This window comes from Cyanistes caeruleus, chromosome 3, assembly GCF_971803275.1.
Source record: "Cyanistes caeruleus chromosome 3, bCyaCae1.hap1.1, whole genome shotgun sequence".
In the NCBI taxonomy this organism is placed as follows: domain Eukaryota; kingdom Metazoa; phylum Chordata; class Aves; order Passeriformes; family Paridae; genus Cyanistes; species Cyanistes caeruleus.
The window spans coordinates 68,652,705-68,670,073 of NC_141703.1; the positions used below are offsets into that span (position 1 = coordinate 68,652,705).

The 17,369-nt window shown below is 41.5% G+C and overlaps 1 protein-coding gene across 1 annotated transcript in view; it reads left to right on the forward strand.

Annotated features, from left to right (window-relative positions):
- FLT1 (fms related receptor tyrosine kinase 1) overlaps positions 1-17,369 on the forward strand; it is a 108,621-nt gene that overhangs the window by 49,060 nt on the left and 42,192 nt on the right. The window contains exons 11-12 of the mRNA XM_086881684.1: positions 2,615-2,729; positions 11,297-11,405. Coding sequence (XP_086737810.1) covers positions 2,615-2,729; positions 11,297-11,405 — 224 coding nt within the window. The remainder of the gene's footprint in view (positions 1-2,614; positions 2,730-11,296; positions 11,406-17,369) is intronic.

Consider the following 17,369-nt stretch of genomic DNA (forward strand, 5'->3'; position numbering starts at 1 on the left):
AGCTCTTGTGTTGCTTCTGAGCTATTTTAGTGTATTTGAGGTTAGAATGAAGGGATTTGGCAGCTGGTGAGAGGAAGCATCTGGTTCTGCATCCAAAGGGATGAGTCTGAGTCTTGTCCTAGACTCTGCCTGGCAGCTGTGCTGCAACTGATCCGCAAGCGTTTGCTGATCCAGCAGTCAGTGGAGCCAACGTGTGTACAACAGTACGCACACCTCCAGCTGTGTGCTGTTGGTTGTAGCATTCTCAGCTTGATTGTGACTCCCTTTTTATTAAAACCATGGACAACAGCCATGGAGTGTATTCCATTTTCTACTCTAATTGCATTAATGCAATTGTAATTGCCAGTTTGGGTATAGAATGGAATGTGACGTCAGTAGAGTTCACATATGTGCCTCCAGGGCTAATCTAGCACTTTACATGTGTTTTTGTTGTTATTGTGATGTTATTGTAGTTATGATGGTGGTTTGCATTCTGGTATTAATGAGTAATCAGCACCTCATTGTGCATTAGCCAAGACACAGCATTGTCCTCATCCCCAAGACATGGCAATTTAAATATATACAGTCTGTCTAAGGAATTGTGAGGAAGAGTATAATAATAGCAACTGAATCTGGAGCCTCCAGAGCTATATGAAAGGAAATTGGAGATGCTTTTCAGAGATGCACAAGCAGCTTCTGAATATGCAACGTGCCTTCTTTCTGTTCTTTACCAAAATATGTGTAAGGGCTTCTATGGTAAGAAGTACAGAATTTCAGCACTGTAACAAAGAAACATAAATGCATTCTGTGGGGATAGGAAAAGGAAATAAATTAGGAGGCACCTTTTAATATGGGTAAAGTGGGATTTTGGTGTGTCTGTTTTCCTGTACAGATTGCACCCAGTCACAAATATGCTTTTGATGCTGCCTATTTGTGTGCCTAGCACATTACAGGTTGAGTTTTGATATCTTCTATGTCATGAAAATGTTACCAGCTTAGCCAAATTATTATGCCTTCTGTGTTTCATTCTTATTACAGAACCAGACTTCTTAAAGTTTTAAATGTGCAAAGTAAATGACCTCTACCTTTCTGAATAATTTTAACCATTTTTCTCCATCTGGGTGCAACAGATACACCTGTCTTTCATTCACCCTGGCCTCAAAAATAATGTATTAGAAGTTGGCTTTTAAGCCAGAGTCTGAAAGAAGTGATGGTGTAGATTGGGCTTTCCTCCCATGCTCCTGCTCCCTGCCCTCTCTCCATGCATAAATCTCCATTGCCTTCTGCTGGTTTGTTTTTTTTTTTTGGTCTTTTCAACACACTGATCTTTTCAGTGCACATTGTGAAATTTGGGCAGCCCTAGTTAGTTTCCATGTCATTACTTCGTTAAGCTGTAGTATCTGCTAAGTCATTGGCCACTTTGACGCAAAGCTGCACAATTAAAAACAAGCATGTAAAGTTGGTGTACCATTGGTATTCTAAACAACACAAAGTTTACTGTGCAAAGCAAACTACACAGTTGGCTGAAGGGAAATGAGCCTCATTCTTTGGTCAGGATTGCATCATATTCTGTTTTTCAGTCATTGGGCTTTAAGATTAATTTCTCCAAACAACTGTTATACAAGTCAGAACTATTTGATTACAGATACTGCAGCCATTATCTTTCAAATCCAAAGAACACAGTGTATTTGAAAGAGCTTCATCAAGCTGAAGGGTTAATCTCTGACAATGACATTGGAATTGAACAAGCAACAACTAAATTCTGGATGAAAAACTGAACTAGATATTCTCAAAGAAGAACAGGGTCAGGCAGCACTTAAGAAGCATTCCAATGTGTTTATTTCCATGTGTATCAAATCAGACCTTAAGAAACAAATTAGCTCTGCCATGACCACACCTGAATGTTCTGATTACAAGCCAATTTGTTGCATAAGGCAAAAACATTTTTAATTTGGGGCTTCCATTCATTATTTTCTTCCAGTTAAATTATCATTTAAATCCCTATCATTTAAATAATTTAAATCACTTTGGTAAAGTTTTGTTTAACTTCATTTTGTTCATTTGCAGGATTATGCATATTTTTACTGTGTGTCTTGTAATCATTGAACCTCAGTATTAATATCTTACTGTTTTGTAAACTGAACTAAAAAAATATTCAAAAATGAAAACTGGCATAATCTTTTGTTAAAACAAAAAGAACCTGCACAGAGTAAAAGAGCATCCAATGAATTACAGAATGCATCTTGAAATAAATATAATTTGTTTTGAGTTAAAGGCTAAAAATAGTATGAACTCATGTTTTGGCAATGTCTGAAAACAGGGGCATTGGAAATGAGATGTTGGTCTTGTACAGCCCTATATTTAAGCTCTGACTGTAAATGCTGGCCTCACAGTTTGCAGTGGGTTAAATGTGAACATTGACTGCAGAGAGCTAATATTCAAGGAGTGGCTGAGGAAGTTAATCCAATTATCAAGCTCCAAACCTCAAGATTTAATGAAAAGCAATTATACTTTCCTGGTCATCACAGCACCTGCAATTTTCCTGACTGATCACTGTTTTCAAAACAATTGTTTTGTCTTATGTGTTGAATTTCTATCACCAAATCAATAACATTTCAATTTTTATTGTCTTCAGGCACGGATTTTGCTTTTATACTGAAGGATCTTTCATCCTGAAAGCTGGCAGCAACATAGGAAACAGGATCCAGAGCATCACTGAGAGAACGGCTGTAATAGAGGGCAAAAATAAGGTATGATTCCTAGGAGCAGATAACCTTCCTATGTGACAGCATGTGTTGAAAAGGCACTGTGAGATGCTATCAGGGTAACAGAGAAGAAGCCAGCACTTTTATATCGTTTAGATTTGAGGACCTGCACACATGCAGATAAGTTTCATACTTGGTATTTATCTGCTGAGAATATTTTTTTCTGGAGGCAGTCATATCAAGGTGACATGCCAGGAGAGTGTGTCATTGGGACTTACCATATCTGCTCTCTTATTCATGGTCTGAAGTATCTTTGGGTACCTCAGGAACATGGGGCAGGGTTCCAGGCCATCTTTGCCTTATTTTGTGCAATTGCACAATTTCATGTTGTTTTTCCTACGAGAATTAAACTATTTACTCTCATTAGTCAGTTTATTCACAGATGTGGTCCTAGATAATTAGATGGCCAAGTCTTTTTTGGAATAAATTCTAAAGAGGCAGAAGAATCCAGATTAAGGGAGCAAAGTTTGAGAGGTCTCAGTCAGAGACAGCAAGATGAGATTTATCCCAGCACTGTTAACCATCTAAATTCAGATGCTAGTCTAAGTCAAGCATCCCTTTATGGGTCATGGGGAGATGCAGAGAATTCTGAAGGGCATGTGGGCCTGCAGTCTGTTGGTGTCTAATGTGGAAGAGAAAGCCAATGAGATTAACTTGCCAAGGGCCAAGGACTGAGGAGGATTGTCCATCCGCTAAATCCTTCAAGGATACCCTAGATTAACTGCAGTTCCCTGGGATAGACATGAGACTGATTCAGCGTTGTTGGGTGGCCTGTGCTACAGAGCAGCTCAGGTGCCGTGACACTGTCTCAGAGTCTGTTTTCACAGGCTAGTTTGGTTTGTGGCAGTAATAGATAAAGAGATTATAAATTTTTCAAGCCTATCATACTCCAGGCCTTTCATTTTTAATGACACCAAAATGCTTTCTGTAATTCTAAGGGCACTGAGGTTATAGGTCTCTTTTCCTTGATGGCTGCCTTCAGTTTCCTGCATGTGAAAATGGGTATAAGCCGTAGGTGTTCTCATGTCAAGGCCCTTTCACACACCGCAGAATAAATAGGGTTTTACGTGCAGCCAAGAATCAGATCTGGGACTGCATTTTTTTCCAGCTGTTGTATTATTTAGAAAGTATCACAGGTGTTCATGGCACCATTCCAGCATTTGGGAACAGGCTGGATCCCAGTGAGGCATTTGCTCTATTTAGCTGTCCAGCTCTACGTGCTTAAAGATCAAGGCAAAGATGGGAGCAAACAGTTTCCTGGGGTACACTATCATAGAAAAGCACATGAGAAATGAAGGGATTTGAAGGAGGAAAGGGAAATAATTTCAGGCACAGGAAGACACAGTCTATTCCACAGGGGGAATGATGTACAGGATGATAAGAATCAATTATTTTCCAGCATAGTCATATAGCTGTGCTATGGGTGCAGATCTACCTGTTCACAGGGTGCAGAAGGAGCTGTCTAATGACCAGATCTCATTCTCCTTGCGCACCATGCATTTTGGAGACAGTGGAAGAGGAGTGACTGAAATGTTAAAGCAACTTCCAGTCAAGAGCAAACAAATTCCTCCCTGGAGGAAGATGCTAATAATGGGTCTTCACAGCAGAACTGCAAGTCTTTGGCAAGCAGCCCTTTTAAAAAATGTGCCCAGAAATGAACTAAGGAATGGTCTTTGCACGGAAGGATTTGCAGTGAAACTTACTAGTCCTTCATGATAGTCCTTGTCTTTTTGCTCTTTAGTTCAACAAAGAAAGGTCTACCTTGCTTTGTTTTATTCTTCCTGGTCCCTTTGGGGAGGGGGAGGTTAATGAAATAATCTCTGTGTTCAGATTTTTCACAGCTTTTCTAAAGTTTCTCTATTTCTGCTGCTCTTCTGTAGCTTTTCCAGCACAGCTGGACTGCTATTGTAAGTGAAAAAATGCTCTCTAAGCCCAGGCTTCTGGCCAAGCTGAGAGTTGCATGATTAGTGCATACAAAGCTGCTCTAGAGCATCCAGGATTGTCCTTTTAAATCCATGGGAGTCTATGGCTTTTCACTCATCGCAGCCCAAATCTCGCCCTCAGCCTCCCTGAGCAAACTCAAAGAGACAGGTCAGACAGAAGCCTTGCCCATCTGCAGCGATATTGTTGGAGTGTTAATAGCACTGAGCTCGCTGAATGCAGCACCTCACCACAAGTGTCTGTCTCTGATGGACTGCTACTGTGAGCACTTCTATTCTGGCAAGCAGCTTGAACAGCTCTCTCAGGCACTTCCACATCAGTGGTGCCCTGCTAAATAAACAGAGTGTCTACCCCACTTCCACATCCCAACACAGCAAGTGTGGTAAAAACAGAGCTCATTGGAAACAACAAAGGTATAGGAGACAAAGAGGTAGGAAATGAATGAAGAAACTCAGAAAGTTTCACATTTGGGTTAGCATGAAAGGAGAAATGCGTGTGGTCACAGGATGAGATTATTGTAAGCAAGGGAAGAGATGAACAAGGAATGATCAACAGGTTTCTTTAGCAATGAAGGTAGCTGTTTTCACCATCCTAAAGACATTGTGCCAGTTCCACTTGTTTCCTGTATGGGGAGCATCTAAGTGCCTCCAGTTTGGCTCTTTGCTGTGGTCGGTTGTTTGTTTGTCTGTGGTTATCAAGGTAGCCACAAGTATATTTTTAAGTCAGAAAAACCTCAAGCCCTGTGCCTGTGCAGTTAAACCAGTGCAGGAAGCCTGTACTATATTTTTCTCTGGTGGCAGAGAAACCGTGACAACAGTGTTTTAGTAACATTTCCGCTAAAGCCTTTCTAAGTGGACATTGAGAAACTCGAGTAGTACAATGGAAGAACTTCGTAACATAAGCCATAATACTTAATCATAAGACAACCCTTCAAGTGATTTGATTCCCCCACCCAATGTTTTCATTCTCATTTTGTTGGACATTTCAGCAACTTCCTACAAAGCTGAGCTATTCTTAGGCCTATCGTGTAAACAGGTCACAGACGCTCTTCTGTCATTCAGCTACTAACACCCATCACTTCTGTGTTCCCAGCTGAAGCTGGCTGCTGTGTCTAGCTGAGAGCTAACACTGATTATTACTCTTTGTGTGGTCAGTGTTCCTTAGACCATCAGCCAGTGAGCGACCTACAGCAACAAGGTCCAAAGATCTGGTGCACTCACTGTGCTGGTGCGTACAATTGGTAGCAGTGCGTGCATTCAGTGCCTTCTGTCCCGGGTGGGCAGGCACACACTGCCTTATCAACAGATTTAAAAGCTCTTGGTACTCCTTGCACAGGGGTACAAGGGACAGGGTGCTGTAGGAGCAGTCAGCAAGAATCCTGGGCATGCAGCATGTGTGGAAGACCACTAAGAAGGCAAGTTCAGATGAGGGAAAGCAAAAAGTCTGGGCCAAGAAGAAAGGATTATAAATCCAAGGGAAGGAGACAGTAGACAGGAAGGTAGTTGAGTACAAGGACAAGTTGGAGGGAGTGAGACAAAACCCTTTTGCTTTTGGGAACTAACTCATTGAGAGCCTGAAATGGAGCAGAATGTCCATGACTGCCTCGTGCCTCTGCTGCTAGCAGTCGTTGGAGTACCGCTGACCAATTGCAGGTACCACGAAAGCTGGGTCTGTGTCACAGGGTATGTCTCCAGTTATTGTGTATAAAGGGTAATAATGCATGAAATTGGAGCTTACCATGCATGTGTGTGTGTGTGGAAAAGTGTGTGTGTGTGTATATATATATATATATATATATGTATGTATGTATGTATGTATGTATATATTCATGGCTTTGTTTTCCACTGCATGAATACCTAACTGACACAGATTTTTAGTGGTTCCAGTGTCATTCTTGTGAATGACAAAGCCTCTTGACTTCATGAAAAATGGAAAGCAATGGCTCTGTAACATAATTCTCTAAGACAAAATTTAGACTCACCCTTGTGCAAAGATAGGTCAGGCTGACTGGTGGTAGCATTAAAAATTGTAACCCTCCAAAGTGGAGTGCTAGATAGTCAGAAGAGCCAATCCTTCCTGGACATGACTTATTAGTGTAATCATGCAAAATGGAAGGGTTCCATCTCTCCAGCATCTTCTATGCCAAGCCCTGAACTTCTACCTCTCTTCTGAGTTCCCACATTGCTGATGAGAAGAAGCATGTGCTGTGTCTGTTCTCAGTCCTGACACATGCCAGCTGTCTGGCCAGTACATCTGTGCAGATTGGCCATCTGGAACACAAAGATGAAGAGAAAGCTGTTTAGCTCACTACAGCAGCATTTTGATCTTTCTCCTCTACCTAACAGCTGGTTTTCATGAAATGCGTGAGATTTCATGAACTCTGAGCTGTCAATAATTTTTGGTTGAAACTGGACTATGGATTCAAAAAGGAGGAGAGTATACTGGCAGACAGATGGACAGGCTGGCAGACAGATGAACATACGGAGAGTATGATCTTCCTCAGAACCCAGGCTAAAGATAGCAGTGGGAGCGCCACTTGCCTCTCTTCAGCACATTGTAACTTCTCCTGGAGCCTTCCCGAGCGCTACTAGAATTGCTGTCAACACTCCTAAGTGAATCTTTGGGAGGTACCAGCGGAGCCAAGCCCTTGGTGAGATTAAAACCAGCAGAGCTTGGGTCTTGCTGCTGCTGAGCTGTGGGACAGCATGGGATGCAGAGGGAAAACAGAGCTCTGCTTGATATACAGCAGCAACTCATATTTTTCTGTCTGACCCCAGGGGGAGAGTGGGTGCTCTCCTGCACATACTCATGTCCTCGTGTCACGGATATTTTGGTGTTTCTTCCGTGGTGGTCCTGAAGGTGAAACATGTTGACCAGATGTTTTGCACTGATGCTCCTTGCCAACATGTGAGGCATGCAGATCGTATGTCTTTGGCACAAACAGACTAATCCAGCAGTGCGCTACCAATATTTACATATGGAACTCCCTAAATTATATTCCTTTAGACAAAGATAAATCCAAGGGCATAAAGAGAGCATATTTTCATTTATTTCCTTTATTTTTTTAACCAATAGTTCTTCATAAAAGCATAACTAGAAGAGAATTGCCAATAGCTGACAGACTTGCACTAACCTGCTCTAAGTCGAAAGGGGAGTATTTTGCTTTTTAAATACATGGGCTGTTTCAAGAAGTCAGGGCATGTGGGAGACAAATAAGAGTGAGGTTGCCAAGCATTTTCTGAAAGCTTCTTTTCCTTCTCTGCCATCAGCTGGAGCACTGGGAATCCTCTGTCTCAGCTTCTTTGAGAAAAGAGAAATTTGAGTAGACCCTCCAGGGGAAAGACCAGCCCACCATGGCTCCAAGTGCAATGATTATGTCAGCTGCTTTGCATTCTCTTTGTCTCCCCAGTCTTTTCCTCATCATTTTCCGCCACAAACAAATCTGTAAATTCCTCTTCCATCTCTTAGGATTTCTGCCTTACGTCTCTTTTATTTGCCCAGCAAAGCGGCAGCAGTACAGGACTTAATTCCCTAGCCTCTGGCTTTGAGATGAGGCTGTAACATTGTGCTTCAGCTAAGATTATGGGAGTAGAAAAAGGGCATAAAGTGCCAAAACTTTGGTGGTAAATGGGGTTTGTGGACGTATGATGCTCAAGCTATTGTGTATGCCAGGAGGGATTTGCCTGTTCTGTCTGATCGTGCCAACTCAATTTAGACTTTCTGTATATAATGTAGTTGCAAATCCAGGGCCTGAAACTCCCTGTTGTGATGTCAGATGAGACAAGATTGCAAAAACTTTTACTTCTTTTGCAGCAATAGCTGTACAGAGGGGCCATGCTGCACAAACTGGTCTCAAACAGCCATGGTTTCTCCATAAACAACATGCCAGGCTTAGTTTTGTACACACTGCTTCTCTGGTGAGTTTTGACTGGCATCCACAATGAAAAACACAGACTGCACCACTGGAGGGCTCACAAACTATTTAAAGAGATGTTATCTTATCCTTGTGACTAATTTATAAGCTAAAAGATTTATACAGAGACATGTTGTCTCTAAAATATTCTGTTCTGTTGCAAAGTCAGTCTAACTTCCTCTTAGACACTGCGGCTTTCTCTGCCTTAGTAGAGTAAACATACCAGTGTGTGCTCTCTGGCACTGAGACCTCCTGTGTTCACAGCATTTATTTCCCTTGCCTTCCAAAGAGCTGTTGCTTGCATGGGAGCTGCCTGTTGGGAGTGATCCTTGGCCCATGCTGAAGAAATATTTGGGACAGTGTAAGTTGGTCAAAACTAAAAGGCTGCTGGGGGGAAAAGTGGTCAGTTTAAATCACTGTCTTTCAATGCAATTTAATGCACGAGAAAGGGCATCATCTGCAAGCCACTGCAGTCACACTGCTTTAGCATAACCCTGTGCACCATCCTCAGTGTGACAGAAGTAATAATCACATCACAGTGGGCTGAAGCAGTAAAACTCAAGATAGTACGTACAAGTTTCCATTAAAAAGTAATAACTAATGATATAAGGACAAAATGCAGTCTGATACTTCCAAAAACTTTTCAAACCTTTGGAGTAGTTGTGGGAGGAATAGTCAGCATGTGTTTTTAGGCTCAGAAACACTCTGCTTCTGTGTATGGTAAAGACAGATGTTCTGTAGTCAGAGAGCAAAGACTTCACTCTCCTCCACTGTGCATGTTAGGTCACAGCTGCCTCCTGGGCAAAGCTGCTGTGAGGTAACACCAGCTAGCAGAAAAAAGGCTATTTTTTGGTGGAAAGTCTGGGATGGCAGAAGCAGTTTTTAACCACCCACATTAGCCTTCTGTGGTAGACATTTTGGGACTTCTTTCTGGTCTGAGTTAGTGTTGATAAACAGATGCAGGAATCCTGGTACTGTGCTCTGTGTCCACACTTTAAAAAATTATGTTTAGAACCTGGAATAAATTCACAGAGAATGACAAAATATGGACAGGGCTGGGCCCAGCCTTTATAATTAGAAATTTGTAGAGGTCAGCCTACTGAATTTAGCAAAACAGGATGGCTTTTTTCTAAGGGCTATAATTATCTATCTGGTATTACTGATCCTCTTTCATCTCACAGATGATCCAAAAAGGTCCTTTATAACAATTATAGCTAGAAATATTCTGTAGTGTGTCAGCAGACAGGTAGTTTGCCACTGAGACAATTTAACAGGGTAGAGGTGCTGTTAGCAGTGGTTGAAGTGAATTTTCCATAGTGAAGTCTTCTAAAAAAAATTAGTCAAAACCAAATGATTTGCCTCAATGGTGTTTGCTTGAGCAGTAGGAAAAGTAATAGACTCTTTCTATGAAAGAATGGCTTTGGAAAACCAGAAAATCCATATAATTTAGGGGCTCAACAGGAGTTTGGGGGATAGCTATGGATTCTTCCAGCAGCAGACGAAAGCAGCACAAATGTTTGGTCAGAGTTTATGTAAAAATGTAGGTAACTGGTTCTTATTTATTACTGCCTCACCATCTTGTGCTTGTCTCTGAACTCCAGCAATCAGCCAGACTTAAAATAATGCATTAATTGCACAGAACTTATTTTTAAGATTTTTAGAAGAGCCAAACAATTCCAAACAGTAGAATTCTGAAGCCCTGCAATTTCCTTTTGTCACTGTCCCAGCTCTGCCCGTAACTCCAGCCAAACCATGTTTTACAGAACAAGTAAAATGGCAACAGAAAGACAGAAAATTAAGCTACCAAGTTGTAACTAGGAGCACATTACACTGATGAAGTAAATGTCCATGCCTCATGTCTCAGCTCCATAACAGAATGGCATGTCACTTGTTTCTGTATAACTTTCATCTTCTGCTTAGTGCCCAAGCCATAAGACCATAGCTTTCCATCACCCTCAGAGTATAACTCTTATCCTTATAGTGTTTTTTTGTGTTTCTAAGGGCACATTAGGTGGTTTTGGTCCCTGGCCTTTCAAGGTCTTATCTTTCAAGTCATATAACTGAGAAAATATTTAGTGTGCTGGACTTCTTAGGATGGTGATAGAATATAACATAAACAAAACTGACATATTATTATTTAATAATAGAAATATTAAGTCCAAGAACAGGAAATAGTACAAAAGAAGATGGGAAAACATCTCTTTTGCTGCTGCTCTGTCTCACTTGACACATATGTGGGGAAATGAAAGAAATCAAGCTTGTTTAGTGCCAAATTTAGCTACTTTTTTTCCCCCAGGATTATCCAAATGCCTGAGGCATGCCTCACCTATCCCCTTTGCAGTCTGGCTCTCCTACAGGCTGCTTATCTCCTTGTGTGAAACACACTGTGTCGTGCTTCATGTCTTGTAGCTTACCATTACATCACCACTGAGAAATAAATCAATCTGAAAGACACGTTCAAAGATTTTTGGTCATGATGGCTTTGATGATATAAGGGTCACACAAGGAGCTTGTTTCCTGTTATTCTTCTATTCTTTGCAAAACTGTATATGGTGACATCTCCTTTAAACAGCCCCATCACTGAACGAATGGAAAGAGTGGATCATGGGACTGTCACTGGTGACTGAGGAAAAAGAGAAGGCAAGCTTTAACTGAGTTCTTGAGCCAATTACAGCCAAACCTCTTCTTTCTTTTGCAGACTGCTAGCACTCTTGTTGTAGCTGAAGCCAAATCCTCAGGAATCTACAGCTGTGTGGCATCCAATAAAGTGGGAAAATCTGAAAGAAATGTCAGTTTTATTGTAACAGGTAAGATCTACTCCTCTATAGAGTCAAATGTGTTTCCTGATCCTGGAATTATAACTGTTAGGCTGTTGTGGCTTTTTAATATACCACAGTTTCAGAATTGCCATGATGTATGCACTTGTAAGCTCATACCATGCTTTTGGGTGATGCTGGTAGGTTTCACAGCACCTGGTCTGGATTTCTAGGGACACCAAATTGGTGAGTGACTCATTCCTCCCTCAAGTATCAAGCATGACAGAAATTACTCACAAATACAGCAATGAGTAATTCCCCATTTTGGTTCATCTCTGCAGTCATTCTGTACATGAAATTTTAGTGCATTTTTCGCCCACCAGTAAGCCAGTTTCATGTGTGACACTGACAGTGTCTACAGCCTCATTCTGCTGCCCACCAGGATATGTCACAACACAGTGTCTCTAGAACAATGCCCGTGTCTGCAGGCAGCATGGTGCTAGAGACACCTGGGGTACCCTTCACAGATCTCAGGGGCAATGGCAACTTATAGGTGGAAAAGCGCCAGGATACAGACCACAGGGTTTCGTCTCCTCTTCTGAGAAAGACAGCCTGGAATGTCATTTTGTGCCATGGCACTGAGAATTCCTATCATGTTATACTCAAGTATGAGTATGCTTTCTGTTATTTTTGCATTATGAGATGTGTTTGGAGTTTTCACAAACAAATGACTTAATGTTTTACTTCAGGAATTACTGAAAAAAGTCCACAATGTGTTCTTGGGAATAACTACTGCGTTATTCATCAACATAAAGTCTACATATGCAATTACAAAGGATTTGTTTTCTGTCAAAAGTTTTGTTTTGTTTATAAAGCAGTAGTTTTATGAACTTAGGCTGTTGGCTGTTTTCAGGGTAGATCATTAAAGAAATGTAGTTCATCTGAAAATATGAGAAAAAGCAAAAAGGCTAAAATGTTTAGATGCTTTAATCCCCAAATTGTAATCTCTGGAGTTTTTATGTTGTCATTCTCTTGCTTACAATTCTGATGAGTGATTTTAGCAAAACTCATTCTATTTCTATTCTGAGAGATATCAAACACACTCAATAAATTCAGTAAAAAAAATAAAATAAGCTGCTTCAAAAAATGTTCCCCTGTCCAAACTCTGTATTTTTAAGATATTCTGACTAGCTGAGTGATAGAAAACAAAGTTGGAAAGGGCCTCAAGGATCATCTGGTTCAACCTGTCTTGGGAAAAGCACAGCATCTTGGCCAGATGGATCTTAAAAGTGTCCAAGGTTGAGGAATCCAACACTTCCCTGGGGAGATTATTCCAATAACTGATTGTCCACATTGTAAAAAATTTCTCTTTGTGTCCAATCAGAACCTCCCCAGGAGTAACTTGTGCCCATTACCCTTCATATTTTCCATGGGTCTTCTTGTAAAATAGGAGTCTCCAGCTTCTTTGTAGCTACCCTCTAAATACTGGAACATGTTGATAGTCTCCCCACAGCCTTTCCTCAAGGCTGAACAAACCCAGTTCTCTCAGCCTCTCCTCATATGGCAGACTTTCCAGGCCTTTGATCATCTTTGTGGCACCTCTTTGGACCCTTTCCAGACTTCCCACATCTGTTTTGTATAGAGGGGACCCAAAGTGAACAAAGTTTTCTGGATGTGGCCTGACAAGTTCTGAGTAGAGTGCAATGACTTCTTTATCTCTGCTGGTGATGCCCTTGCTGGTGCAACCCATCAGCCTGTTGACTTTTATTTCGCCACGGCAGCACCCTGTTCATTCAAGCTGAGTTTGTTGTCCACCACAGGTCCTTTTCCACAGAGCTGGTCCCCAGCCGAGTAGATCTGTTGACACAGATGAACTGGTTTCGTGCTTCCAGGAGAGCACCCTGTCCTCTAACTGGTAAAAGAGAAGAAAAGATAGCTTGGGCACCAATACCTTTCTCTGGCACCTCCAGGATTTTGTAGTCTTCTTTGAACCGGCCCTGATTCCATCTGGCTTCCATCCAGCTTGCAGTATCACTCTTGTCCACACAGAAGAGTATCAATGAGTAGTAATAAGTGCTCTTGACAAGTTGTGGCACTGCCTCACCAACATTTCAGGCCTTAGCTACCAGGAGGCAGCATAACTCCCTGCCATGCCAGCAGATGGGAACCGCTGCAAGCACTCATCATTTCTCTTTAGGTATCCACTTTTGTGCTGCTTGTACAGTTTCACCTGGCAGACTTCGTTTGTGGGTGTCTACAGCTGCTAAAGCTCCATGTCACAACACACTTTCACATTTAGAAAGTGCCAGTTTTCTGTAAATACAGAAAAATGGTAAGAAGTATGAGAAGTATAAGCAGATAAGTGACACATAGGCAGGTTGTTTGTTAAAGTACAGAAACAAGAAAAACGTCTCCATGTTCTATTAGTGGAAGTGACAAGAACATTTGCCACCTTGAAGATGACTCTTGTCCCCACTCTCAGTTTTGCTTTCATCCCTATCCTCACATTGTGTGTGTTTGGACAGAAAGCTGAACACCACGCAGTTCTCCATAAATTAACATGCCAATGATAGTTCCATCTTTCTGTGGGTATTCACATGAAACTTTGAGAAGTCACTGAGAATCATTCACTGAGAATGCTGCTCTTTCAACATGCAAGATGCTGAATTTGGTCTGCTCTAAATCTTACTCCTCAGTTTTCACAATATGACATGGAAGACCCTGAAACCAAATAAAGATGTACTTTGATGGACCCCATTCATGGTATCGAAATCTCCCTTTCAAAGTTTTGATGGTGGTTTCAAGTATTTTAGTGCAGTGACATGAAAGACCTAGTTTTCCTACTTAGACCTAACATTCTCAGATCTTAACCAAGGATGGAAGGAAATCCTTCTGCTTGATACTAAAGCTTGCATGAGAACATGCAGAATATTATGACTTTCCTTTGAAGAATCTTATATTGGCTGGTGTTCAGAAAGAGGAATGTCAGCTTTATTACGGCTTGGAATTTCTTAACATCTTGACTGGTGGCAAACATTCTTTATAGGGCAGTGAAGTTGAAATGCATCTGCCCTATGAGCTCCTGGAGCTGAGCACTTCAGCTGTGTGACATGGAAAGTCCTGATCATCCTCTGACACGCGTTTGCATTGACTGAAAGCAGTGTAAACAATACTGTTGTTTGGTTCCTACAAAATCCTGGTTATGCTCACCATAATTCTCCTCCATCAGGCTGAGACCAAACTGCTGTGGCTGGGTACAGCCTGTATTTCACATCAAGAAACAAACATGTCCAGAATGTGCTGAAAAATGCACTGAGGGAGTAAAAACCTGGGAGCCTCAAATGCTGATGGATGTGAACAGGACACTGAAAAGTATTTCCTTCTGATGAGTCCAAAACCAATACTTCAGGTTTTGTGTGACAGCTTAGGGCTAGTTTATCTTATGTTGTTGAGTCTGCTGGCGCCATTTGAAGTCAGCCTGAGCCACACGAAATGTCTAAAAGTAAGAAAAGTGTCTAAGCAGGAGGGGATGATTCCTTGTAGGAAAAGGAGCTGCTGCCCTCTGTAGAAGGGCCATGCCAGAAATTACTCCAAAGAGCAGATGGAGACAAAGCCTGTTCTTAACAGGAAGATCCCTTTCCTTGAAGGTAATCTCCCTCAGCCCTTGTCCTGGGGATGAGAAAATGCACGTACTCCAGTGAGGTGGCTGCAGGGCATTGAGGGGTCTCTTCTTTATAGGCAGAAACCATTAGGAAGGTGGTGGAAGAGCGTGTCACAGCAGCTCTTGTTTGGAGGTGACAAGCTCCACTCCTTCAGGCAAAGGTAAACATAAGGAAATTAGTGCCAACAGAGAGAACCTAGGAAAAACAAGCACTTTCTTTAGTTACTGTAAATATCATTATTTCTGGGCTTAAAGTGAAGCCTGCCTATTTTTTCGTAGGAAGTTTGAGAGTGATATACATGAGTTTATACACTGTGCCTGAGGGTGTATGACACAAGGACCATGGGCTTTGGAGTAGCTTTCCTATGGCTTCTGTCAGATGAAGGGCATTTGTGTATTGTCACTGGCTGAGCTCTGAAAGCAAATCATTGTTCATGACTCAAAAGTAGCTGTGAAGTTTATATAAAAGCAATCTAGAAAGGTGATTTCTGAAAGCTCTCCTGCTCACTGGTATGGAAGCAGTCTCTGTAACAACACCTTTATGCCAAATTTAATTGTATTAGCACCCTTTCATCCAGCCTGCCCCTTTCCCTACATTTTGGGCTGTTTTGCTGGCACAGAGCAGGCCCATGGGTGTGTTTGCAATTACAGAGGGTGAAACAGGAACAGCTCTGCCTTATCTCCCTGGTTTCCCAATGTCACTAAGCGCATTTTATTTTGAGATTCCTGATGGTGCTTGGCAAAGATAAACAAAATCTTCCATCAGGAAACCTGGGAGCTATTTCCACAGGAAGCTTCAAATCACTAAAGTAAATAAAACCCTTTTACATTATTCCCAGCCACGTTATTTAGCTAGCCTGAGCCTGTAACAATTGGTGAGAGGTGTCATATATTAGGAGTCTCGTAGCCTTTAAACAAATGATTCTTCTGGAATCCTGTGCATTTTTCTTTTGTCCCTAATTTTTTTCAGAAAATAGTCTTCACAGAAGGCATATTGAGGAAGAGCTCCAGACCTGACAACATAAAAGTAGTTGTAACTATATTATTCTGTTGGCATGCTATCCTTTTAAGCTAAAAATAGTTGATTTGCCTCAGTCCCCAGGGATCTTTAGTTTCATCTTAAGAGTTCTGCTTGGATCTTCTTAGCTTTTACTGAGTACTGGCATCTTCAAAAGCAAAAATTACCACTATTTCTAACCAATACCCTGTCTTTCCCAACACACATCAGAACAATTTGAAATGTACTGTGAGTACACGTGCAGCACCTTCTTTCCTCCAAATACTTATCCATATTCAAAATGCTGACCATTAGATTGTTTTTAAGTGTATCTGAATTTAATGCTTTTTAACAAAATCAAGTATGTGATTCATTTAATCTAACTTCAATCTTAGAGCTAGATATCTAAGCCTAAGTTGATCCTGTAGGATCTCTTCATGATTAAGCAGGAGGGACCAGGATCTCTAGAATGTGACCCATCTTAAAAGAATGGTTCTCACTGCCCTCTGGAGAAGCTTTTGTCACCTTTGCTCACTTTGCAAACTTTTGCTCACATACAGAACACAGAACATATATATTCAAGTAGATGTCTACATGTTTTGCAGCTGAGGCTAAATATGATATACTCCATGTGTGGAGATATTTCATCTTAATAGCATTTCCAGTCAACCTGTTCTTAATTGGGATTAGAGTCTTGTACCACACACTCTTACATATCAAACAGGATCCTGATGGTAGTCACTCATAGATGAGTTCATGATATTTGAAGATTTTCTTATAGCTTTGTTTGCCAGAGAGAGAAAAGTGGTATCCCAATGGAACTTAAGTGGAACAATTTAACCCCCAGGCTTTAAAACCCATTCTAATATTTTAGTGTCACTGCCTCCACCAGGTTGATCTTTGGACTGCACACCTGAACTACAGCCAATGACAGGCACACACTTTGCTCCCACTGCAGGGGCACGATGAGTTCAACCAGCAGAAATCAGACCTCTCCCTGGGAGGCATCTACTGTCAGGAGAAATTTCAATCCAGGACTAGCAGGAGCTCATTTGCCCTCTGTTTAACAGGGCTAGATGTGGAGAAGAGGATGTTAAGGTGAATAACTGATGCCAGGCTTCCAACAGGCAGAGAGCAGTGAGCAGGTTATGGTCATGATTTCCCTGGAAGACAAGGTCGATCAGTTTGCAATGTGGGGATTTGGGGAGAAGCTTTCTGGTGGATTGGTCAAACAGTGAGAGAGGTTAATGAAAGAATATGTGGGATATTGTTCACTTGAGAGGTGTTTTTTACACATTCCTGCTGAAGTGACATTAAGCCTGAAGCAAGACTGGTAAGAATGAACTGAATGGAAGTC